The sequence below is a fragment of the Malus sylvestris genome, chromosome 3, assembly GCF_916048215.2.
Source record: "Malus sylvestris chromosome 3, drMalSylv7.2, whole genome shotgun sequence".
Lineage (NCBI taxonomy): Eukaryota > Viridiplantae > Streptophyta > Magnoliopsida > Rosales > Rosaceae > Malus > Malus sylvestris.
Genome location: NC_062262.1, coordinates 31172743 through 31196747, shown reverse-complemented (window position 1 = coordinate 31196747; position 24005 = coordinate 31172743). Strand labels below are relative to the sequence as shown.

Here is a 24005-nt window from a genome sequence, read left to right as displayed (position 1 = left end):
CGAGTTGGGGACACAGAGAGAGAGAGATGAGGTTTGTTAGGGTGCTGCCATGTGGCAGTTTGAGGGAGTTTACGAATCTAGATCAAGGGTCCAGATTTAGTCAAGCTAGGGGACCAAAATGATAAATTCAATAAAACTTTGGGAAATTATAAAATTACATATAAATTTGGGGTGGGGTTTAACAATCTACCCCCCTTAATAGAATTTCGTCCACAAAATTTAAAATCACTTACTAAATTGAAATACTTAAAAATAGGAAGAAAAAGAAAGAAAAAAAAATATATATGTATTAAGAGAAATCAAGTCAGAGTGGGTGCATCAAAAAGACTATGCCACACCGTCGCGTGCGGTTTGCAAAATCCTCTATCATGCCTCCAAGCTCTTACTTTCTTCCCCATCAGTGTAAAAGTAGAAACATAGAACCTCTAAATCAACAGAATGACAAATAAGAAAGATACAAAGCAGCCTAGAAATGTATGCAATGGCACGATTGGTTACCTTAAAATAGTGCTCTTGAGCAAACCAAAATTCAATGATTCCAGAGAAGTTCAAAGTAAAGCTCGATCTTCGTACAATGATGAATATGGTAAAGCCTCAAGCCATTACACTGAAAATTACAAGGCTGAACAAATAGTGGACAAGAACACTAGTCAGTTGGGCTAGAAGTAAGAGGCTAAATTCAACTTTACCGAAAAGTGCATGGACAAGGAGTTAGGGTTTACCACCGAGTATTAGACTCAGGTGAAATTCAAGAAGTCTGTTTATCCAAACAAGTATGGATCTTCATCATCTAAGTCTAGTTACAACAACAATAGGAATCGCAACTCCCATTGAAAAATTAATGAGAATATCGTCTGTTGCCAAGGAGTTTCCCAAGAAAAGAAATTATTGTAAACGAAGTCAACACTCGAAGAATTTGATGTGAAGCTGACGATCAAAGGTCAATGAACTTGACTTCGTTGTTGGAATAAGCAAGAAGGTTATCGATAGAACAATCGTCGAAGATTTATTCTAAACATTCAAACGAATATCCTTAGTGGAAACGAGTTCGAGAACATTGATATGCTCCCACCAACTACCACCTACTAACCGTCGTCACCACTAGAACTTACTCGCTTCTTTAGCATGCACTTTGAATATTTTCGAGCAAATTTCCAAGAGATATGACTCTGCCCACCATTCCTAAGGAACGTATGTCGCAGAGTGATATCATCGCTTCAGATCTTCCAAATTCAAACCACTTAGGTTTTTCTGTTTCCCAACGCTCTTATGTAGATCCAATCTGCCAGCAATTCCTAGGGAACGCATGTTGCGGAGTATTGATCTGATGTTGAAAGTCGTCCAACAATTCGAACACGTCACCGATAAGGCACAATCCCGAAACGAATTCTTGTATTTCAACCAGAAGATGACAATTCAAACAGAGTAAGATTTGCACAATTGCGCCGAAAGACAGCAAATCCGGAAGTCATGACATCCAAATGATGTCATAACCGACACAATACGAGAATTGAAGAGAATCCTAAGTATGCTCTAAACAAACCTCGCTCTGATACCAATCTGACACGCCCCGATCCTGATATTCCCCAAATACCAGGATAGACACGTGTTGACTGACACCCCGAGGGTGACGAAAGCCATTAATTGATACAAAAGCTAAGAATAAGAAGTAAATAAGGGTTATGAATTTAAATACAATGAGTTAATAATTTAGGAACGTGTTCAAAGCATACAACTAACTGGAGCTCTAAAAGAATTAATATAAAATTGAATAAATAAGAGGATGTGGGTCATACATCGAGATAACTCGAATATGCCAATGTGAAAACGTTGACGTCGGGATCGTATGCCTCGATTCTAAATCCTGAAAATGGGTGCAAAACAAGGGTGAGTGGACCAAGTTTATAAACATACATAATACAAAAATAGTTATAAACATACTAACCTCCAAAGTTTTAATAATGCAAACTACTAGCATAATAAATGATAGGTTTCTCTGAAAACCCTAGCATGCCATAAACATCTCAAAAGACATATTGCAGAAATCAAAGCATCAATAGTCTCACATATCGTCTCGTAAGCGTGGTGTGCTGCCAGTAAGATCACTAGATAATAATACTCCCGGCCCAATGTCTGCACCGAAGTCTCTGTGCCCATAGCCAGAGATAACTTCCTCCCGACCCAATGCCTGTCTCCATGTTCCTCAACCTTTTGCTAGGGATTATTTCTCCTGGCCTAACTGCCAACACAAAATTCTTGCCCCAAGCGGCATAGTGTCAACTAGGAACGCACAAATAGTTACACCTCTAAAAAATAACCACTTCATAGTATAAAGTCATTCATCGTCTATACTATAAAGAGAGATTTCGAAAACATGTTCTTGCATCCTATCGTCATCCATCAAATAGTCTACCAGTTCATGGTTTTTATAGAAAATACAATATATTAAAATATAGCTCAATATAGGCCAATAATTAATTCCTCACCAAAAACACGAGACGAAAAATCAACATATTCCATAAACATGATGAACATAAAATCAAATCATAAACTCGTAAGGCATGCTATTCATTTATGCAATTGAATTATAAAATCATGAAATTTTAGAAGGGATCCACTCACAGTACTTAGCCGTCAAAAACTGCGCCACTAGCGAAGATGGAAACGTCACAATAATTGCCCCTAAGCACATAAATAGCACATTTAGTCAAACTCTACTCAAACGATTTAATTTGGAAAAATGGACTTTAAAAACAGGTCCAGGACGTCGAAATTAGCCTAGGAGAGGTCTCGGATGAAACCCCAAAAAGTCAACTCTAAAAGTCAACGTTGACCTGTCAAAGTCAAAGTCAACTATGGCCGTTGACCAAGTCAACAGTCAGAGTCAACGGGTCAAGGGCTCAGACTGGGCTTGAATTTGGGTTGGGTAGTTAGAGTTTAATGGGTTTAGGGTAAAGGGTTTTGGGCTTATATCCGCAATAGAAATGGCCCAAAGGCCATTTTGGTTTTTTTTTAAAACAATTAAATTAAAATAAAAATAAGCTGGGCTTAACGGGTTGAAGGCTCGAGTTCCTTCCGGCCCTAAGGCTTAAAGCCAAAGGGTTTGGGGCTTGCTGTCATGGCCCTAAGGCCTTTTGGGTCTTAAGGATTTAAACCAAAATTATAAGGGAATGGTTGAGGGTGCTGGGCTGGCTAAAACGGGCCTAGAGCCCGTAGGTTTTGAGAAACGGCCTAAAAGGCCTGATGTCGACGGGAACAACGGAGAAGAACGTCGGAGCCTTCCCAGCTCCGGCCGACTACAAACCACAACCTTAGACTCCGATTTAGGTATTAAAATGAAGCACAAGAGAAGAGGTGTGTATTTATACCTTCCTTTTGCCATAGAACGGCCGGAGGCGACCGGAAAATCCCTCAACTCATATAGGTTCGCCAGAGATGGGTGAGCTCTCTTCCGGGTCGATTTCGTTCTAAAAACCTTAGAAAAATAACAAGATAACACTCAAAATCATATCCAAGTTTAAATCTAGAATAGGTAGAGGGAGACCCGAGGTTTACCTAATTGGAAAAATTGAAGAAATCTCGCCGGAGAGCTCTAAGGTTTCCTCGAGTTGTGCAGCGTTAAGAGAGAGAGAAAAATACGAGGTTTGATGATGATGACGGTTGTCTTCCTCGTGTAGGTAAGCAGTTGGGTGTGTGTATGTGTGTGTGTCTCGGTGAAGAGAGGGAGAGAGATGTGAGCAGAGACAGAAAGAGGAAGAAGAAGAAGTCACGGGTAGGGAACAGAGAGAGAGAGAAATGAGGTTTGTTAGGGTGCTGCCATGTGGCAGTTTGAGGGAGTTCAGGAATCTAGATAAAGGGTCCAGATTTAGTCAAGCTAGGGGACCAAAATGATAAATTCAATAAAACTTTGGGAAATTATAAAATTACATATAAATTTGGGGGTGGGGTTTAACAATTTTGGTTTTTTCGCTCAAAATATTTATCCAATTATCTCTTTTAATTTTTGTTTCCGTTCAAAACATTATTTTTATCCTAAAATTGAAAAAATAATTGAAATGATGGACGCTTAGATTTTGTTTGTTTGTGTATTATTTATTATACTTTTTGTTATATAATTATTTTGTATACATTTGAATTTGTACATGTTGTTGATTAGTGATAATGGTACGTTTATTGTTGGTTTATCATATACTGGTTTTGTATTGATTGGTTCGTTTATTTTTAATTTTTGGGTGTACATATCGTTAATTGGTACGTTCAGTTTTAGCTTTTGGTACGTTTTGTTTTAGCTTTTGGTACGTTTAGTTTTAGCTTCTGGTACGTTTAGTTTTGTTCTCGTTGATTGATAGGTTTTTTTTCATGATTTTGTTATGATTGTTTTTGTATACCTTATGGATTGTACCATTTAGTATCATATGGGTACAATTAATATTATACATACCGTTGATTGGTACATTTACTTTTGTTCTTCAACGTTGTTTACTAGTACGTTTATTTCCGGTTTTAGTAGGTTTGTTTTCATACATATATTTTTATTGGTACGTTTTATTCCTTAATAAATTGTAGATAATCATTTTTTTTTTGTATAATTATCTTTAGAGGGAATCAAATGAGCTAGATTGTAGGAAATTCGTTTCAATATCTCTGCATTCTTTTTCTTGACGTGAAGAATTTAGGCAGTGGTAAGATATGTAATTTTGGTACAAATAAAGTTATGATAGATGAGACTCCAAATTTGTAGGAAAAATGTTTAATTAAATCTCTAAAACCAACAAATGTTTAGTCTATAGAGTTGAAAACTCAGGCACTTATATCAAAACGCTCCTTATATAAATCCCAACTAGCAATAAAGTATGGTTCATGCTATTTAGTACTACGGCCTAATTGTATTCATCTTCACTTATAAGTGAGAGGTCTTAAGTTCGGTTATCGTCAAAGCCGAATTTGAATCACATTACTACTAGTCCATTATGAGACTAAGTCTACCTCCTCCTCTTTAGTATAGATAAAATCGTTTGTTAAAAAAAAAATTTTAAAAATGTAAAACAAAAGTATAGTTCATGAATCTGGCACGAGAAGCCCAAATAGCTACATATGTTCCGGTCTAGTCCATACTACGAAAAGCCAATACTCTCGTCAAAGCCCATTTAACTAGAATAATTACTCATATGAAGAGGCCCAAGGTATCCATCCAGTATAAAAGCACACAGAAGAATCACTTACTCGGAAAACTCCCAACCCCTCACCCTCCCTCTCTGCTCTCTTCCTCTTCCCAAAGGGTTAGGGTTTATCCTCTCTCTCTCTTTCTCTCTCTCTCTTTCTCTCTCTTCTCCCAATGGACGCAACCAAGAAGCGCAAGCTCGACGAAAACGGTGTCGTTCTGGACACAGATCCCTCCTCCGCCCCCAAGCTCTCCCCCGAAGACGCTCGCAGGCTCATCGAGCGATTCACCCCCGATCAACTCCTCGACATTCTCCAGGACGCCCTCTCCCGCCACGTCGACGTCCTCGACGCCGTCCGCTCCATCGCCGATCCCGACGCCTCCCAGCGCAAGCTCTTCATCCGCGGCCTCGGCTGGGACACCACCACTGAGGGCCTCCGATCCCTCTTCTCCGCCTACGGAGAGATCGAGGAGGCCATCGTCATCCTCGACAAAACCACCGGGAAATCCAAGGGTTATGGGTTCGTCACGTTTCGCCATGTCGACGGCGCTCTCATGGCCCTGAAAGAACCGAGCAAGAAGATCGACGGCCGCATGACCGTCACGCAGCTCGCCTCCGCGGGGAATTCGAACTCCAACACTGCCTCCAACAGCGTCGCCGACGTATCGTTGCGGAAGATATATGTGGCCAATGTTCCGTACGACATGCCGTCGGATAAGCTCTTGGCCCATTTTGCCCTGTACGGGGAGATAGAGGAGGGGCCGCTAGGCTTTGATAAGCAGACTGGGAAGTGCAAGGGGTATGCGCTGTTTGTGTATAAGACTCCGGAGGGGGCTCAGGCGGCACTCGTCGATCCGGTGAAGAACATCGAGGGGAGGCAATTGACTTGTAAATTGGCGATTGATGGGAAAAAGGGCAAGTCAGACGGGCCGGGTCAGGGTCAAGGACCCGGGAGTGGGTCCAATACGCACGGCGATGGGATGGGGATGGCACCACCGTCTTCGATTCCTGGGCAGTACGGCATCCCAGGTGGAATTGGTTCTTATGGTGGGTATACCAGTGGGCTTCAGGGCCAGCCTCCGTTGGGTCACCATCCATTGGGTGGGCCTGGGTTGTCTGGTATCGGAAACCAGGTGAATTCGGGTTTGGGTGGTGGTGGCGGATATGGAGGGTTGGGTGGGCCTTATGGTAACTATGGCGGCCCTGGGGGTTATGGTTTAGGTGGTGCTGGTGGGCTGGGTGTTGGACTAGGTGGTGCTGGGTCGGCTGGTGGTGGTCCGGGTGTGGGTACCGGGTCGTCTTTGTATGGATTGCCTCCGAGTTCAGGTGGGTTACCATCTGGGAGGTATCCAGAGGGTGGGCACTACGGCCTGTCGGCATATCAGAATCAGCACCACCAGCAAGCTGGGACATCCCCCCATCCAAGGGTTCCGCAAGGTGGCATGTACCCAAATGTGCCACCTTATTTCTGAGGTATTTTCATTATTATATCCTTTGCTATTATGTGTATAGCTTGGTGGTGTTGGTTGAATTTCTTGGTGCCTGGTTAGAATACTTGTGTATGGTTCTTCTTGGTTTGGTTCTTTCTTTACAAAATTTGTGCCTTAGACTAATTGTGTATTGCATTTGTTTTTTCCTTTGGTTTACATGTGTGCCTAGGACGTCTTTGTTCATGCTTCTGCGTGAATTCTCTTTGCTTTCGTTGATTGAGAGGTGACCAAGCATTTCACTTTTACATAAGACGAAGATGTTTTCCCTTTGCTGTAGCATTTCTCTTGTTTTTAATTTTCAATGAAATGATTTAACAGTACTTTCTGTGTTGCCTCCAAAGTTTTAATTTTAGCAAAAATAGTAGATGTGGATATTTCATTATAATTTATGATGTCGGGTTATATTTAGTGAAGAACTTAAGCAATTGAGTTTCCAAATGAATTTTAGTGTTTTCTATTTTCTCTTAACCGATGAAATTTATATGACTTGAAATTTGAATTATTTGTTAAGTGTTAACTTTTTAGTCCTTAATTATGGAGTAATATGGATATTAGAATCCCTTAATCTTTACAAGATGCTTCTCCAGTCCGCATAGCGAAGCCTTTTTTGTTTGGTGAGTGTGGAAGGATTTGTGTGCATTTTTTTCCTTTGATCAATGCGGGTGGAAGCTTAATACTTGAGAAGGAATTCAATTATCTCATTTGTGACTTTTATTATATTTTATGTATTTGTGTATAGTTTTTGTTGGGAATTTGATGGGATTGATTAAGCAACTTATCATAACTTTAAGTGATAGAGTCCAACAGTAATGTCATTAGTCCAACACTATAGATTCCATTAAGTGGCATTTTCTGTGTTTGTTAAGAACCTAAGACATAAGGAATAAAAAAAGTAGTGGATCTTACTGTAAAATCAGATATCACATGAGGGTAGTTTATTCCATACCTATACAACCAGATTCATTCCTATTCATCATTTCCCCAAATCCAATCAAGTAAACATGCCATAGGAGGTATAGCGAGTGACTTACATGGATGATGAGCTTTGCTCATAGTCAGATTTTAGTGTGTGGGTTTCATCCAGTGTTTTAATACGCAAAAAAAAAAAAAAGGTATAGGGCTTTCTCCGTCTTGCAAATCGAGTGTAAGCTTTGAGACAAGAATATTATTACTAAAAATATTTAAATATGTATATGATACAGAATTATGTATATGTATATTTAAGAACATACATGCAGTATTAAATACTTGAGCTAAATCGCTGTTTTCTACGAAGAGCTGTTTATTTGTTATTGGAGGTTAGTGGGTGCTCTAGTAACTGCACTGTGTAATATTCGAAGCATTCATATCTTTGTAGTTGTAATATTTGAATGGTGATATAAATTTGGCTTTAGGAATTGTGGTTAATAATGTGTGTGTGGAGCTTTTGTAACAGTTGATTTGGAGGGTTAGTGAAGTAGTGGGATCATTATGTGATTGCCTTTTCTTCTCGTAAAAACAAAAAATCATGCATAGGATTGCCTCTTATCATTCATACATTTATTTGAGGAAAGATTTGCTTTTTTCTTGGTCAGTGCAAAGTTTAACTTGACTTACCAATGAAACCGTTAAAACATTTCCACATTCCAGTATTCTATTGATGTAAGCCAACTATTGGTTGTTAGTTTTATTTAATTATTCTTATGCTCAATGAAGTATAGCCTGCTGTAAGATGATGAATTCATCTTCTAAATTTTGATACAGTTGTATTATTTGTTTTTTTTAATGTCACTTTTGAATTATCTTATCATTTTATTGTTCTCTAGTTGTGTGAGTATTTTATAATATTTTGGTAAGGTAGCAAGGATTTTTTGACTTGTGGGTCACTCGATTGCTTGTGCTTCAAATCCTTATCAGGATCCTTATTATGGTGGAATGATGGCAGCTTATGGACATCAGCCTTTGGTATGTTAAACAGCAATATCCTTTTGTGCAATACCATCTTAAGTGTCATGTTGGATTTGCGTGTTTTTATTTTTTGTGCAACTATGTAATTGTTCAGTAGAGGTCGCACTTGGTGCGATAGCAAGTGCCTTCGCCCATGAGCGGTAGGTCTCGGGTTCGAGACTTGGGAGCAGCCTCTCCATAAAATGGGGGTAAGGCTAGCCGACATTCACCTCTCCCAGACCCTGCGTAAAGCGGGAGCCTTGTGCACTGGGTACGACCTTTATGTATGTTAGTGTTAAAGGTACATGAGCTATCACTATGCCTTGTGATTCGTTTTGATTTTTATTTCAAGTTGTGTGAAATGTGTTAACTCCGCCTATGTCTTACATGGCCGGTCCCAAGCCCGGATAAAGGAGGAGGGGGAGGGCGTCAGGTAGTCGACAGCCGGCACTCCATGATCACGTCGAATCCTTATGAAAATGAATCCAGAACAAAATCGCGCTAAAGCTAGGGCGTCACCCGTAAGTGGCGCGCTGTGTGGCCTGAGCACAGTGATAAGTGAGCAAGGGTCGCTGTATCTCCATCGGCACCCGGATGCAGTGTTAAATGAGCAAGGGGGCCATAGAAACTTCTTTTCGAACGACTCCACTCAAAGTTGTTTGGGAGCATATGCTCCTATCAACTTTACCCGGGACACACAAAAGAAGTACTTTGATCCTATTAGACGGGGGAGGGTGAAGAAGCTAGGACAGAAGGGTAGAGTTCAAGAGAGCAAAATGCGTTTAGGAACGTGGAATATAGGAACCTTAACGGGAAAATCTATGGAAGTAGTGGAAGTTATGGTGAGGAGAAGGATAAATATTATGTGCCTACAAGAAACTAAGTGGGTTGGTAGTAAGGCAAAGGATCTAGAAAACTCAGGGTTTAAACTTTGGTATTCGGGCACAAATAGAACGAGAAACGGTGTTGGCATCATCGTGGACAAGACCTTGGTACAAGATGTTGTAGATGTCAAGAGGGTAGGAGATAGAATCATGGCAATCAAGATTGTAATAGGACAAGAACTTATCAATGTGATTAGTGCGTACGCACCTCAAGTAGGGTTGGATACGAGTTCGAAGGAGAAATTTTGGGAAGATCTTGGAGACTTGGTGCAAGGAATTGCTCAGACGGAGAAGTTATTTATAGGAGGAGATTTAAATGGACACGTGGGCAGGGAGACAGGCAACTATGGAGGTTTTCATGGTGGCCATGGTTTTGGGGAGAGAAACGAGGATGGGGAAGCTATCTTGGATTTTGCAATGGCATATGATCTCTTCTTAGCCAACACCTTCTTTAAGAAGAGAGAAGAACATGTGATCACCTACAAGAGTGGGTCGTCAAAAACACAAATAGATTTTCTTCTAATGAGGAAAGGGGATCGTATAACTTGTAAGGATTGCAAAGTTATACCAGGAGAGAGCGTGGCTAATCAACATCGCTTGTTGGTGATGGATGTACATATCAAAAGAGTAAGACAAAAGAACAAGATTTGGAAGTGCCCAAGGACTAGATGGTGGAATCTAAAAGAAGAAAAACAAGCAATTTTCAAAGAGAAGGTAATCACCCAATGTGTGTGGGATAGAGAGGGGGAAGCTAGCCAAATGTGGGATTCCATGGCTAGTTGTATCCGAAAAGTAGCAAAAGAGGTATTAGGAGAGTCCAAGGGCTTTGCCCCACACCAAAAGGAATCTTGGTGGTGGAATGAGGAGGTACAAACAATGGTGAAGGCTAAGAAGGAATGTTGTAAAGCCTTATACAAGGAGAGGACTGATGAAAATGGTGAAAGGTATAGAAAAGCGAAGCAAGAGGCGAAGAAAGCTGTCAGAGAAGCTAAGTTAGCGGCTTACGACGATATGTATAAACGACTAGATACCAAAGAAGGAGAGTTGGATATCTATAAACTATCTAGAGCAAGGGAAAAGAAGACAAGGGACCTAAACCAAGTGAGGTGCATCAAGGATGAGGATGGAAAGGTTCTTGCTACAGAGAACGCGGTTAAAGACAGATGGAGAGGTTATTTTCATAATCTTTTCAATGAAGGACATGAAATGAGTGCTTCTTTAGGGGAGTTGAGTAACTCAGAAGAGTGTAGAAACTACTCCTTTTATCGTCGAATCCGGAAGGAAGAAATGGTTGTAGCTTTGAAGAAGATGAAGCATAAAAAAGCAATAGGCCCAGACGATATACCAATCGAAGTGTGGAAACTTTTGGGAGAGACAGGTATAACATGGCTCACTGACCTTTTCAATAGGATTTTGAAAACGAAGAAGATGCCAAATAAGTGGCGAATGAGCACTTTGGTGCCTATCTACAAGAATAAGGGCGACGTACAAAATTGCATGAACTATAGGGGTATTAAGCTAATGAGTCATACAATGAAGCTCTGGGAGAGAGTCATTGAGCATAGATTGAGGCAAGAGACACGGGTTTCGGACAACCAATTCGGGTTCATGCCAGGGCGCTCAACCATGGAGGCAATCTATCTCTTACGAAGATTGATGGAAAGATATAGAGATGGGAAAAAGGATTTACACATGGTCTTTATAGATTTGGAAAAAGCGTATGATAGGGTCCCAAGAGACATTCTTTGGAGGATTTTAGAGAAGAAAGGAGTACGAGTAGCATATATCCAAGCTATAAAGGATATGTATGAAGGAGCAAAGACTGCCGTAAGAACTCATGAAGGACAAACCGAAAGCTTTCCCATAACTGTAGGATTACATCAAGGCTCATCCTTAAGTCCTTACCTTTTTGCGTTGGTAATGGATGAGTTAACACGACATATTCAAGATGATATTCCTTGGTGTATGCTTTTCGCAGACGATATAGTGTTGATAGATGAAACTCAGGAAGGGGTAAATGCAAAGCTTAACCTTTGGAGAGAAGTGTTGGAATCTAAAGGTCTTCGCCTAAGCCGATCAAAGACAGAATATATGGAGTGCAAGTTCAGTGCAAATGGAGGCCAAAACGAGTTAGGGGTGAGGATCGGAGATCAAGAAATACCAAAGAGCGACCGTTTTCGTTACCTAGGATCTATCTTGCAAAAGAACGGAGAATTAGATGGAGATCTCAACCATAGAATACAAGCTGGATGGATGAAGTGGAAGAGTGCATCCGGCGTGTTGTGTGACCGCCGTATGCCACTGAAGCTCAAGGGAAAATTTTATAGGACGGCAATAAGGCCGGCGATGCTGTATGGCACAGAATGTTGGGCGGTGAAACATCAACACGTACACAAAATGGGTGTAGCGGAGATGAGGATGCTTCGTTGGATGTGTGGGCACACGAGAAAGGATAAGATTAGGAATGAGGATATCCGGGGTAAAGTAGGAGTAGCCGAAATTGAAGGAAAGATGAGAGAAAATCGGTTACGGTGGTTTGGACATGTGCAAAGAAGGCCTACTGACGTTCCGATTAGAAGATGCGACTATGGGACAGAGGTTCAGGGCCGAAGGGGTAGAGGAAGACCTAGGAAAACTTTGGAAGAGACTCTAAGAAAAGACTTAGAGTACTTGGATCTAACGAAGGACATGACACAGGATCGAGCACAATGGCGTTCTAAGATTCATATAGCCGATCCCACTCAGTGACTTGGATTTTCCAAGTCTCCAACCGAGAAGTTTTCCTCATTCGGGAAATTAAGAGAACACTACCCCAACCTACATGCTCCACTCAGAAAGCTTCAACATACAAGCTTTAACAAAAGAAAATTCAAAGAACTTAGCGAAGAAGGCTTTGGTGTATTTAACACAATACGTTGAAATGAAGGAAAGCTTATTTATTGATATCCCCGATAAGCTACAAATATGTACATATACATGAGTCAAAATAAGCACACAAGAGGGAGCCTTCACAAAGGTTGCTTAGGAGAAGTCTCAGCAGTCGGTAGAGCCCCAGAAAGAGAAGGCACCGGAGGGGGATCATTTGGAGCCTCAGTACTGGACAGAACCCTAGAAGGAGGAGGCATCAGAGGTTGATCATTTGGAGCTTCATTACGCGGTACAGCCCCAGAAGACGAAGGCAATAAATGCCTTTGGAACAAACCCACAAATCTCTGATGATCAAGTAAAACCTGACCATCAGTTTCCTTCATCTGGTCAAGCTTCCTCTTCATGTTTGTAGCATAGTCATGTGCGAGCCGGTGCAACTGTTTATTCTCATGCTTGAGCCCTCTAATCTCCTGTTTGAGACTCATCACTTCAGCCGCCAATGATTCAACTTGGCGGGTTCGAGCAAATAGGCGTTGGGCCATATTAGACACAGAACCTGCACACTGAACACTGAGAGCCAGCGAATCCTTAACAGCTAACTCATCAGACCGTTTGGAAAGTAGTCTGTTATCTTTGGGAGTGAGAAGGTTCCTGGCCACCACCGCAGCGGTCATATCATTCTTCATCACGGAATCCCCAACGGTAAGAGGACCAGTAGGGGAGACGAAGGATGGGCGCCATATGTTGTCTGGAGAAGGCGGGGCTGCCTCTTCAACAAGGTTCAAGTCAAAACGACGGTCGGAGGGGCCAGACATTTTCAAAGGTGTTGAAGAGAGAAGAGGTCGGACAAATCAAGATCTTAGAAGTGCAAGAATGAAGCTGCTACTGGTGGAGATTTAAGTGTGCTTTGGAACTTAATGCCAGCCCCTATAAAAATCTGCACTCGACGAAGCTTCAGAAATCGAAGAGGCGCCTGCTCAGAAATCGAAGAGGCGTTTGCTTTCTCAAAAGCTGGGCTGCTTAGAGATCACGAGGGTTGATCTCAGAAATCGAAGAGGCGTTTGCTTTCTCAAAAGTTGGGCTGCTCAAAGACCACGAAGGCCAATCTCAAAAATCGAAGAGGCGCTCGCTTTCTCAAAAGCTGGGCTCCCTAGAGACCACGAGGGCCGATATCAGAAATCGAAGAGGCACCTACTTTTCCAGCCTTTTCCAGCCTTGTCAGCACCTGTCACACGCACACTCAGTTTTGCGGAAATTATGGGCATTCTGTCAAAGACTTCTGGGGAAGTAGAAAACACATGAATCTTACTGTTCAATCACCCACTTCCTACACGCAACAATAGCTCATGGGTACCACAGATAACTTTGCCAAAGTTCTCTGCCAAAGTTGAGCACGTGAAGCTTGCAGCTCCCACTACATCGCTCTGACCAAGAAGGGTAAAAGAATAGCAAAGAAACAGCACTAACAAAGTTTAGACCCATAAATTTTGAAGGTCTAGCTACCATATTATTACCCACAAGGGTAAAGGAACAGTACCACTGCTGGATAATTGGAAAGTCCCTGTGTGTCAACCTCTGTGCTTCGTGGCAAGGTAGACTAGCAAACATGCCCAACCTTTACTCACATTCGAGAAAACACTCCCAATAAGATTGCTTGCTCCAAAATCGAAGAGGCACCGTCCTCCGAATCTCGAGAGCCAGACTCCCAACATGACTACTTTCTTAAAAATCGAAGAGAGGGTAAAGGAACAGTACCATTGCTGGATAATTGGAAAGTCCCTGTGTGTCAACCTCTGTGCTTCGTGGCAAGGTAGACTAGCAAACATGCCCAACCTTTACTCACATTCGAGAAAACACTCCCAACAAGATTGCTTGCTCCAAAATCGAAGAGGCACCGCCCTCCGAATCTCGAGAGCCAGACTCCTAACATGATTACTTTCTCAAAAATCGAAGAGACACTGCTCCCCGAATCTCGAGAGCCAGACCCCCAGCATGATTGCTTTCTCAAAAATCGATGAGGCATCGTTCTCCGAATCAATCGAAGAGGCGCTCGCTTTCTCAAAAGCTGGGCTGCTCAGAGACCACGAGGGCCGATCTCAGAAATCGAAGAGGCACCTACTTTTCTAGCCTTGTCAACACCTGTCACACGCACACTCAGCTTTGCAGAAATTATGGGCATTCTGTCGAAGACTTCTGGTGAAGTAGAAAGCACATGAATCTTACTGTTCAATCACCCACTTCCCACACGCAACAATAGCTCATGGGTACCACAAATAACTTTGCCAAAGTTCTCTGCCAAAGTTGAGCACGTGAAGCTTGCAGCTCCCACTACATCGCTCTGACCAAGAAAGGTAAAAGAATAGCAAAGAAACAGCACTAACAAAAGTTTAGACACATAAATTTTGAAGGTCTAGCTACCATATTATTACCCACAACTGTAAAGGAACAGTACCACTGCTGGATAATTGGAAAGTCCCTGTGTGTCAACCTCTGTGCTTCGTGGCAAGGTAGACTAGCAAACATGCCCAACCTTTACTCACATTCGAGAAAACACTCCCAATAAGATTGCTTGCTCCAAAATCGAAGAGGCACCGTCCTCCGAATCTCGAGAGCCAGACTCCCAACATGACTACTTTCTCAAAATCGAAGAGAGGGTAAAGGAACAGTACCATTGCTGGATAATTGGAAAGTCCCTGTGTGTCAACCTTTGTGCTTCGTGGCAAGGTAGACTAGCAAACATGCCCAACCTTTACTCACATTCGAGACAACACTCCCAACAAGATTGCTTGCTCCAAAATCGAAGAGGCACCACCCTCCGAATCTCGAGAGCCAGACTCCCAACATGATTACTTCCTCAAAAATCGAAGAGACACTGCTCTCCGAATCTCGAGAGTCATACCCCCAGCATGATTGCTTTCTCAAAAATCGAAGAGGCATCGTTCTCCGAATCTCGAGAGCCAGATACCACAGACCACTTTTTCAAAGTGCTCTGACAGAGTTAAAACATGTGAAACTGGCAGCTCCCACTACCGTGCTATGACCAAGCAGGGTAAAGGAATAGCATTACTACTTGTTGTTAGGGAGACTCCTATATATGTCGACCTCCATCCCCAACGGACAGGCAGACCTGCAAAAATGCTCAACCCTTCATCATATCTGAGAGGGCACTCCCAACGAAGCCTTTCGAAATATTCAGCTTTCTTTCCCCCCGATAATACCTCTGCAAACAAGCTATACTAGAGCAAGAATATCTCATATCATTAGGGTTAAAAGCAAGAGTATCCCATATCATGCTTTTTCCCTGTCTTTTCTTTTGGCCTTGTTTTTACCTGCAAGACAAGGAGAAAGAGAGCAATCAGTCAGCACTTGGAATCAAGCTTCCAGCCAGGAACTGACTGCCTGGAACCCCTTACCTGATTACTTACCTGGCATTGCTCTCGAGTACTCATCTTCAACATCTTATGTTTCCAGGGAAGATTCCGCATCTGCTTGAGGAACAGATAGGGCAAGTGCGAAGGATACAAGGAAGCATGTGGAGTCAAGCGTAACAGCACACGTGCCGATACATTCATTACTCTGTCAAAAGCAAAAGTATCCCATATCAGCAGGGTGGAACGTACTCTAGATTTGATGGACTTGTTTTGACCCTCAAATTCTTCAGTCGGCCTTATACTCTGGAGGAAACCAGAAAACCCTCCAGCTCAGTTCAAGAATAAGCCTGTGGAAAGTTACTTCTTCAAAAGCAAAAGTATCTCATATCATCTCTTCTCATTTTTCTTCTCTTTATCCTTCATGCTGCTGCAAGATGGGGAGAAGGTGAACAATCAGTCGGAGCTCTGATTGCTTACCTTGTCTGTCACCTCTTTCAGCAGACCCCCTAGCTCGGCGACTTGGAGGACTCCTACTACATGGTTTGTATCGCGCTTGACCAAGCCTGAAACTACAAGTAAGCTTCAAGTGAAATTGATACATTACCTTGTGCATCTCCACCAGTTAAAGATACCACCCCTGGATGGAGGAAGAGTACTTCCAGAGAAGATGCCACATCTACCTATGAGACAGATAAGGCAAGTCAAGACGACACCACACTCCGATACTTAGAAGTTTCGTGATTACGAGATCATTCTCCCACAATATTTCCTAATGTCATTTGTACTAAATCATTCACTTGTACTCACTAAATGAGAGCTTGAACCTATGTACTTGTGTAAACCCTTCACAATTAATGAGAACTCTTCTATTCCGTGGACGTAGCCAATCTGGGTGAACCACGTACATCTTGTGTTTGCTTTCCTATCTCTATCCATTTATATACTTATCCACACTAATGACTGGAGCAATCTAGCGAAGATCACAAAAAGCGATCGTTTTCGCTACCTAGGATCTATCTTGCAAGAGAACGGAGAATTAGATGGAGATCTCAACCATAGAATACGAGCTGGATGGAAAGAGTGCATCCGACGTGTTGTGTGACCGTCGTAGGCCACTGAAGCTCAAGGGAAAATTTTATAGGACGGCAATAAGGCTAGCGATGTTGTATGGCACAGAATGTTGGGTGGTGAAGCATCAACACGTACACAAAATGGGTGTAGCGGAGATGAGGATGCTTCGTGGGATGTGTGGGCACACGAGAAAGGATAAGATTGGGAATGAGGATATCCGAGGTAAAGTAGGAGTAGCCGAAATTGTAGGAAAGATGAGAGAAAATCGGCTCCGGTGATTTTGAACATGTGCAAAGAAGGCCGACTGACGCTCCGGTTCGAAGATGTGACTACGGGACAGAGGTTCAGGGCCGAAGGGGTAGAGGAAGACCTAGGACAACTTTGGAAGAGACTCTAAGAAAAGACTTAGAGTACTTGGATCTAACGGAGGACATGACACAAAACCGAGCGCAATGGCGTTCTAGGATTCATATAGCCGACCCCACTTAGTGGGAAAAGGCTTTGTTGTTGTTGTTGTTGTTTGTGTGAAATGTGTTTTGTGGGGTCATTGATTTGATCTGATTGCCTGTGTACTGAATTGATGTGTTTGTGTGCTTTATGGTTCAATTGAACATGGATTGAGTTATTGATTGATGTTTGATTCAGGTGTATGACCGCTTGTTGGCGCAGATGCTTTATATGGTTCTGGTGATTGCGTGATTGCAGACTATATGCTGTGGTTTGATGATTGTATTAGCTGTGCTTTTATCGCCTCTTCATCTGCACCTTTTAAGATGTAGTCATTTCCAAGTTATGGTAGCCAAAGTGACTGAATTAGACTAGTTTTCTGTATTCTGTCGGGAATTGATGTGCTTTGTAGGTTTTTTTACCATAAAGTATAGTTTGTTTTTTATAATAACCGGATTTATGTTTCTTTTACTTTGAGAAGGCATGTATGGCGGTTGTTGCTCTTTCTTTAGTTGATAATTGATATGACTTTGCTGGTATGGAGCTCTCAAGATGGGGGCTTGCTGCTGTTATATGTGTCTTGCAAGTGCACCTAGGTTACTGCATTGAGTTTACGACTTATGTTTGCTCTAAAATTATGCTGGTGAGGTTATCTCAAGCTTTCTTTTTGGTGAAAAAGATTGGTTACATTTCATTGGTTTTTGACCCTCGCTGCAACAGTTGTGGGTTTCCCTATGGTCTCTTATGACTCTGATGTGTGTATCCGTTAGTTGCTTTATACGTTGTGATATTGTGGGGTTTTCCTTGGTGTACTTGTTATGTATTCAGATTGTGTTTTTTCCCTCAGACCCATTTACAGGTTGAGGTATGATTATCTTTATCTTTGACCCTGGGGTGTGATATTCATCAAAGACAAATTTTATACCTTGCATCGTAGGTATTTATTGATGGTCAAGGCTTATATGGTTGTAATTCTTTTTGTAGTGGCACTCGTTAAGCTTTTGGTGGTTTATTAAGGAGCCCTAAAGTGTTGGTGACCATTTAAAATCTTGATTGTAAAAGCGTTGTTTCTAGTACATATTTCATGCCTTTATAATTTAGCTGTCTTTGTTAGACTGTCTAGAAGCGAGTGGAGATTTACTGCACTTCGGTTTAGATGTACGGTTGATTCTGTTTTGGTCCATGGTGCGTCTCTATTTGAAAAAATGGTTTTTGCGTGATTATTTTTTAGGTGTGCATTAGTTTGAAGGACAGGAAGGCTTGGTGTTGCGTGGGTATTGTTGAGTGCCTTAGCTTTATGATCCGTGGCGTCTCTGCTTAAAAGTTATGGCTCTTTCGTTGAAGAACCCCGTGCCATTGCTCTTTACATATTATATGATGTAGATGTTTGGGTTGTGAAAGTGGTTCTTTTCTTTCTTAGTAGAGACATTTGTGCTGAATTTCAATTTATGTGACGGTACCCTCCAGTGGAATCATTTCGACGTCGTATCTTGTTATATCCATCCAATCCAGTGTTGTGTTGTTATGTTTTCTCTGTCCCGCTTTTTCCGTTTTAGATGGTTCGGTGTTATTTGATTGACAAACTACTCTCCCCTCTTCCGATAATGGTGGTTTTCCGTTTTTTCTGTACACCTAGGAAAGTAGTTTCCTTTTTCAAACTGTTGAACGTTTTTCCTGTCTGACGTGATTTTGAGTTGTCTCGCTGTCTTCTCGCCCCATTCTTTTCAATGCGAATTGCGAGTGATTTCTCTTTGTTGGGCGGGGAGCGGAACTTGGGGACCAGAGGCCCGGAAGTGAAGAAGTTGAGGAATAAATATGTCGATGGTTTAGCTCGGTGAGATGAATTGCGGATTTTTTCTCCAAGCGGGTTCTCTTTGTCGGGCAGTGAGTGGAATTTTGGAGCGGGAGGCCCAGAAGTGATGAAGATGTAGAGGAATACTCTGATGCCAAATCCGCGTGACATGATTTGTGTTATGCTGTGTGAGCCGTAGCAGCCGAAAAGAAGGCTTATGATTGATGTTTGAAAGTTGTATAAAGCGTACATTCTTTCGTGTTAAAGTGAAAGTAGAGAGCGATTGGGCATCAATTTTCAGCTTTATGCTTCGTTACGTTTATTTTTCTGATTTCTGATATCGACCTTGTCATCAATCGGCGACTTGAAAAAAAAAGAGTAGAAACTTGAAAGATGTGTTAGTCAATCGGCCTGCTTGAAGTGGGCTTCTAATCAGAGTGATTTAATTGAAAACATGGCCTCTGAGAGGGATGGCCGCCCGAAGAGGACTTGGATTGTCTGCCCTTCTCATTCCATACCCTTCTCATGCCCTTTTATTTATGTGATCACGGTTAAGTCACGTCAACATTTTATATTCCTATTGCTTTGTCTTATTATTTTTATAAAAAAATCAATATAAAATGTTGACGTGGCTTAACCGTGATCACATAATATAGGAGAGCATGAGAATGGTATGGGATGAAGAAGACAGACAATCCAAGTCCCGAAAGATGCCTTTGTGAATTCAAATTTATTTGTACCCTTCAACTTGTGGGATCAAACTTTAGGCCGACAAGTCTGCCCAACATCAACTACTCAATGTCTAACCAAACCAGCCACATGAAATTGACGGAAAACGACGGGCTGATTGCCGAACCAGGAGAATGTGAATTGTGTAATGCATTGGTGTCTAGAGTCGACATTGTATTAAAGGAGGAAATGAATGCTAACTTGGGAAATTCGTTCAGGTTTATCCCTTCTAATTCCGTGTGTGTGGGTTTAGTGTGTTCTCAACAATTAGTCTATGAGACGATTTGTTACACTGTTGACTACTAAACAATAATCTACAGAAGAAACAAAAAACAAAAGGAATCCATGCGTTGAAAATTTCACGTACTTTGCGTTTTGCCAAAGTACTATTACTTACAAATTAACTCAGCTTCTCAAATGATGAGGAGGAGTTTTTTGTTAAAATATTTCGTGACTGATTTACAAACTAACTTTTGATTGGAAGTAATATTAGTTTTTCTTTAATATTATAAGCCACCATATAAAGATCATTTTTGAAGAAAAATTAATAATACATGAAAAATATTTAGCCATTTAACTTGACAAAACAAACAAACGTATTCACTAAAAGCATTACGGATTTGACTCGTCTACAAATATGTTATTGGTGAACTCAGACTCGAATTGTATTTTTGTAAACGAGTCCAAGCTATGTATTTATATTGGTGCAACCGGCTCATTTGGATCCGTACGATGACTATTCACCTAACTTGGATCCAAGGTGAGCGTATGGTGCAGGAGGTGAACATCACGTAAAGAACTATGCCCTAACCACGGGTGGGAGCACTAACACCGGGATCTACGTGTTTTCGTTATAAAAAAATTATGTCCAGCAAAGTCAAAACCAAGAAATGCTCTAAAAGGGACTCAAAGACTATTTGTTTGAAGAAGTTTGAACGTCATTTTACTATTAGGGTTAGATAGATACGGAATCATGAATAATGTGCTTCATTGTGGACCACTAATAAAATGGCAAATAATAAGACAACCGGGTTATTCAGACATAAGAAATATGACCTCAATTTTAGACTCATTTTTACACAAATCGAGTCCAACTCATACCCTTATGAAAATTAAAAATAAGAACCATATGAATTTACATCAGACAGAATAATACAATCCAGATCTACAAATGCTAAGAATCGTATGTCCTAATAAAAACCGAGTGTTGCGATTCCAACCCCTATGTCTTCTTTCCTCATCCACTTTAAATTAAAGAAATATTTTGTTGAAAATCACCAAATGGTCGTGAAATTGACGCAAATGGTCGTGAAATTTATGCAACTCACCAACACAATCTCTGAAAATAAAAATCAATCAATGTTATCTATGAATATAGATGTTGCAAATCAATGTCGCTCTTCCACTCTCTTTTCGTCAATTAGTCAGTTAGTGTTACGGCATGACATACGCGTCGGACGAATACGAACAACACCACGTGAAAACTACCATAAAATCTTGACTTAAAAACCTAAAAAAAATCTATACATAATTATAAATTCAATTTGAATATTAAATATAAAGAAAAAGTAAAAAAAAAAGAAAAAAAGAAAAAAAAAAGGAAGAATAGTAGAACCCTCCTGCCGAGATCGTCCCCTACGGCTAAAAGATCCATAATGAGCCACTTAGTACTACGTTTTAGTGGTATTCATCTCAACTTGTAAGTGAGTGTTTGGACCTGAAATTGCACCATCGCCCTGTGCAATCAAGGCCGTTGAGTGAGTATAACTCCCAACCATCAGATGGAAAAGTGTAGATAATTTTATTATTTTTGAAGGATAATATTATGGTTTTTATCATAATAATTATCGTTTAATATGATTCATCTTGATATTTTCTTATACGGGGTAAATGGGATTCAAATTATCTCCAAGCAAGCAGCACAGTTCAAATGGACTTAGTATTCTTGTTATCAGGTTGGAGCAGCATGATGGGTTTGATCAGAATTGTCTTGAGCATGGTCTTCATGCATGCATGGGATGCCAAGACGAAATCACAGGGAATATCCTCCACGTGTGTTTGGAGTCGGTCAACCATATAGGTTATTTTGGTTAATAGTGGTACTTGATGATCATCAAAAGATAATGGAGTGGCATATTCTAGATTGGGATAATTATTAGCACAAAATATATGCTAATAATTAGTATATACTCCAGGGACAAGCACGACATGGCTTAAAGTGTTTTAGCTTTGTCAATGCCTGTACTTGGATGTGAAGAAGGGTGTAAACATTGCATGGTTGTCTCAGGATGCTACGGGAAGAGTTTCAGTAACGTACCACTTGATCTGACACATGGCTATCATGAGTGGTAGACAAGGATCAAGATTAGCATCAAATCCAGTGACCAATTTAAGGATGATTATCATGAATTTTCGAATGAGGTGATTATCTTCAAGAGAATTCAATTATGGTCAGCAAAGAATACTTCACGAAAAGCATATGCGTATGTAGTCCTATAAATACAAGAAGATATACAATGAGAGAATGCCCCTCCAATTTAACACACAAATTGCCCTGCGCAAAGCTTCTCAACAACCTTGAGATTTTATCCTTCTCCCCTTTCTTCTCGCCAACACATCTTCAGTTTGGATAAACAGCACTGTGAAGGCAACCGGCGACATCTTTAGTTTGGATTAGTGTTCTAAAAATCAGCCTAGGTGGCCGCCTAGGCGCTGCAAAGTGGCCAGCCGCTCCGATTAGCCCATAATCGGGAGAAAAATTGGCAAGAGAATTAGGTGGGCGTTGAGGCAGCTTAGGCGGTGCTTGGGCGGCCTAGGCGGACGACTTGATGATCTAGGCGGTCTGGACGTTTTAAACTTTTTGTTGTTGCAAAGAGCTGCGTTGTTATGTTTCTACATTTCTGCGTTTCATGAAGACGAAAGGAAGAAGAAGAAGAAGAAAGGAAGAAGAAGATAGAAATGTGTTTCTCTCTCTTCCCACTCCCTCATGTAACAGAATTCCACTCCACTTTTTTTTTAAATTAATTACCTTCTAATCAATTGTCAAACATACATTGAATATTGGTGTGGTGTGCCCCACATCCCTTTTGGTGCAGTGCACCCCACCTTCCTTTTTACAGACTACAAACCACAATGTTTTCACTTTTACTTTTTTTTTTTAAGTTCACTATATAATAAATAATCTTTAAAAAATATTTATTAAGTAATACATACTTATTATCATATGAACTTTCATCTTATACCATCTAGTTCATTAAAAAATAAAAAAAAATCCTATCTATTGGAGAGACATTGTTGGATACTTTTTTTTTGTATTTTATCATTATTTTATTATTTTATTCATGGATTTCATACAAGTATAATTTTTTGTAAGTGTCAATATGCACTTATTTACAAGATATACAATAAATTTATCTAAATCCGCCTAGGCACCCGACTAGACTCCGCCTAGGCGCCTAGGCGCTAGGCACTAGCCCACCGCCCGACTAGTGCCTAGCGTTTTTTAGAACCTTGGTTTGGATAGACAAAATTGGAGTTGTAGAATTAGCCGACCGAGGAGTACCTTCAATTTGGATAAACAACATTACTTTGAGGCCGACTAGTTATTTATCCAAGTCTCGGTTGAGAATAATTTTCGAATCCTTGTTGGCAGAGGTCATCTCATCAGCCTTGTTGGTCAAGTGAGGTTTTACAGATTATCAGGCTCAGCACATTGAAAGCCGAATTGTTTTATGATTGGATACGCACAAGTAAGTTTCAAATTTCGGCATTCAGATGGCTGAACCACATTTACTATCAAGACATACATCTATTTTGAGTATTTTTATCCATATAGTCTGGTGCTAGTTCGGCGTGCTTATACTCTCACTAACATAATCACCATGATCGAACATGGCGCCGATGACTCGTGAACTTTGCCAGATTAGTAGCCTTGTCTTCAAGCTCTAGAATCCAAAGGCCTAGACATGTTCCTTCCTCGGCTGCAGTCGCAAGATCAAGAAGTCAGCAGCGCGCTCAACGCCACATCAACACATTTTACTCCCCAGCGCCGTCAAGTTGGCATGCCCCGCACATAATCGAAAGACGTAATTAGCTTATTAGTTACTAGGCTTGCGCGCCATGTAGGCTTGGTAGTTTTTACGGTCAACAGTGAGAGAATTTAGATTCAATTCTCGCCAAAGGTGAATTTGAACCACAATATTACTAGCCCATTATGAGCCATAACTCACTCCTCGACTCACTTAGAACTCGTTTAGATGTGTTTT

At 41.1% G+C, this 24005-nt stretch overlaps 1 protein-coding gene across 5 annotated transcripts; it reads left to right on the top strand.

Annotated features, from left to right (window-relative positions):
- The first annotated feature begins 5211 nt into the window (after positions 1-5211).
- Positions 5212-19305, top strand: LOC126614359 (UBP1-associated protein 2C-like). 5 transcript variants are annotated; one of them, XM_050281976.1, is made up of 2 exons: positions 5212-6635; positions 18914-19305. In XM_050281976.1, exon 1 carries the CDS (start codon positions 5336-5338, stop codon positions 6632-6634), a length of 1299 nt encoding a protein of 432 aa, XP_050137933.1. In that variant the 5' UTR covers positions 5212-5335; the 3' UTR covers position 6635; positions 18914-19305. The 5 variants fall into 5 exon arrangements, with proteins under 5 accessions (XP_050137933.1, XP_050137932.1, XP_050137934.1 ...); XM_050281975.1 differs by lacking the exon at positions 18914-19305 and adding an exon at positions 18451-18744; XM_050281977.1 differs by lacking the exon at positions 18914-19305 and adding an exon at positions 8549-8897.
- Positions 19306-24005: the final 4700 nt, after the last annotated feature.

Excerpts from the sequence above, each read along its gene's own strand:
- LOC126614359 (XM_050281976.1), top strand. The coding sequence starts at position 5,336 with ATGGACGCAACCAAGAAGCGCAAGCTCGACGAAAACGGTGTCGTTCTG.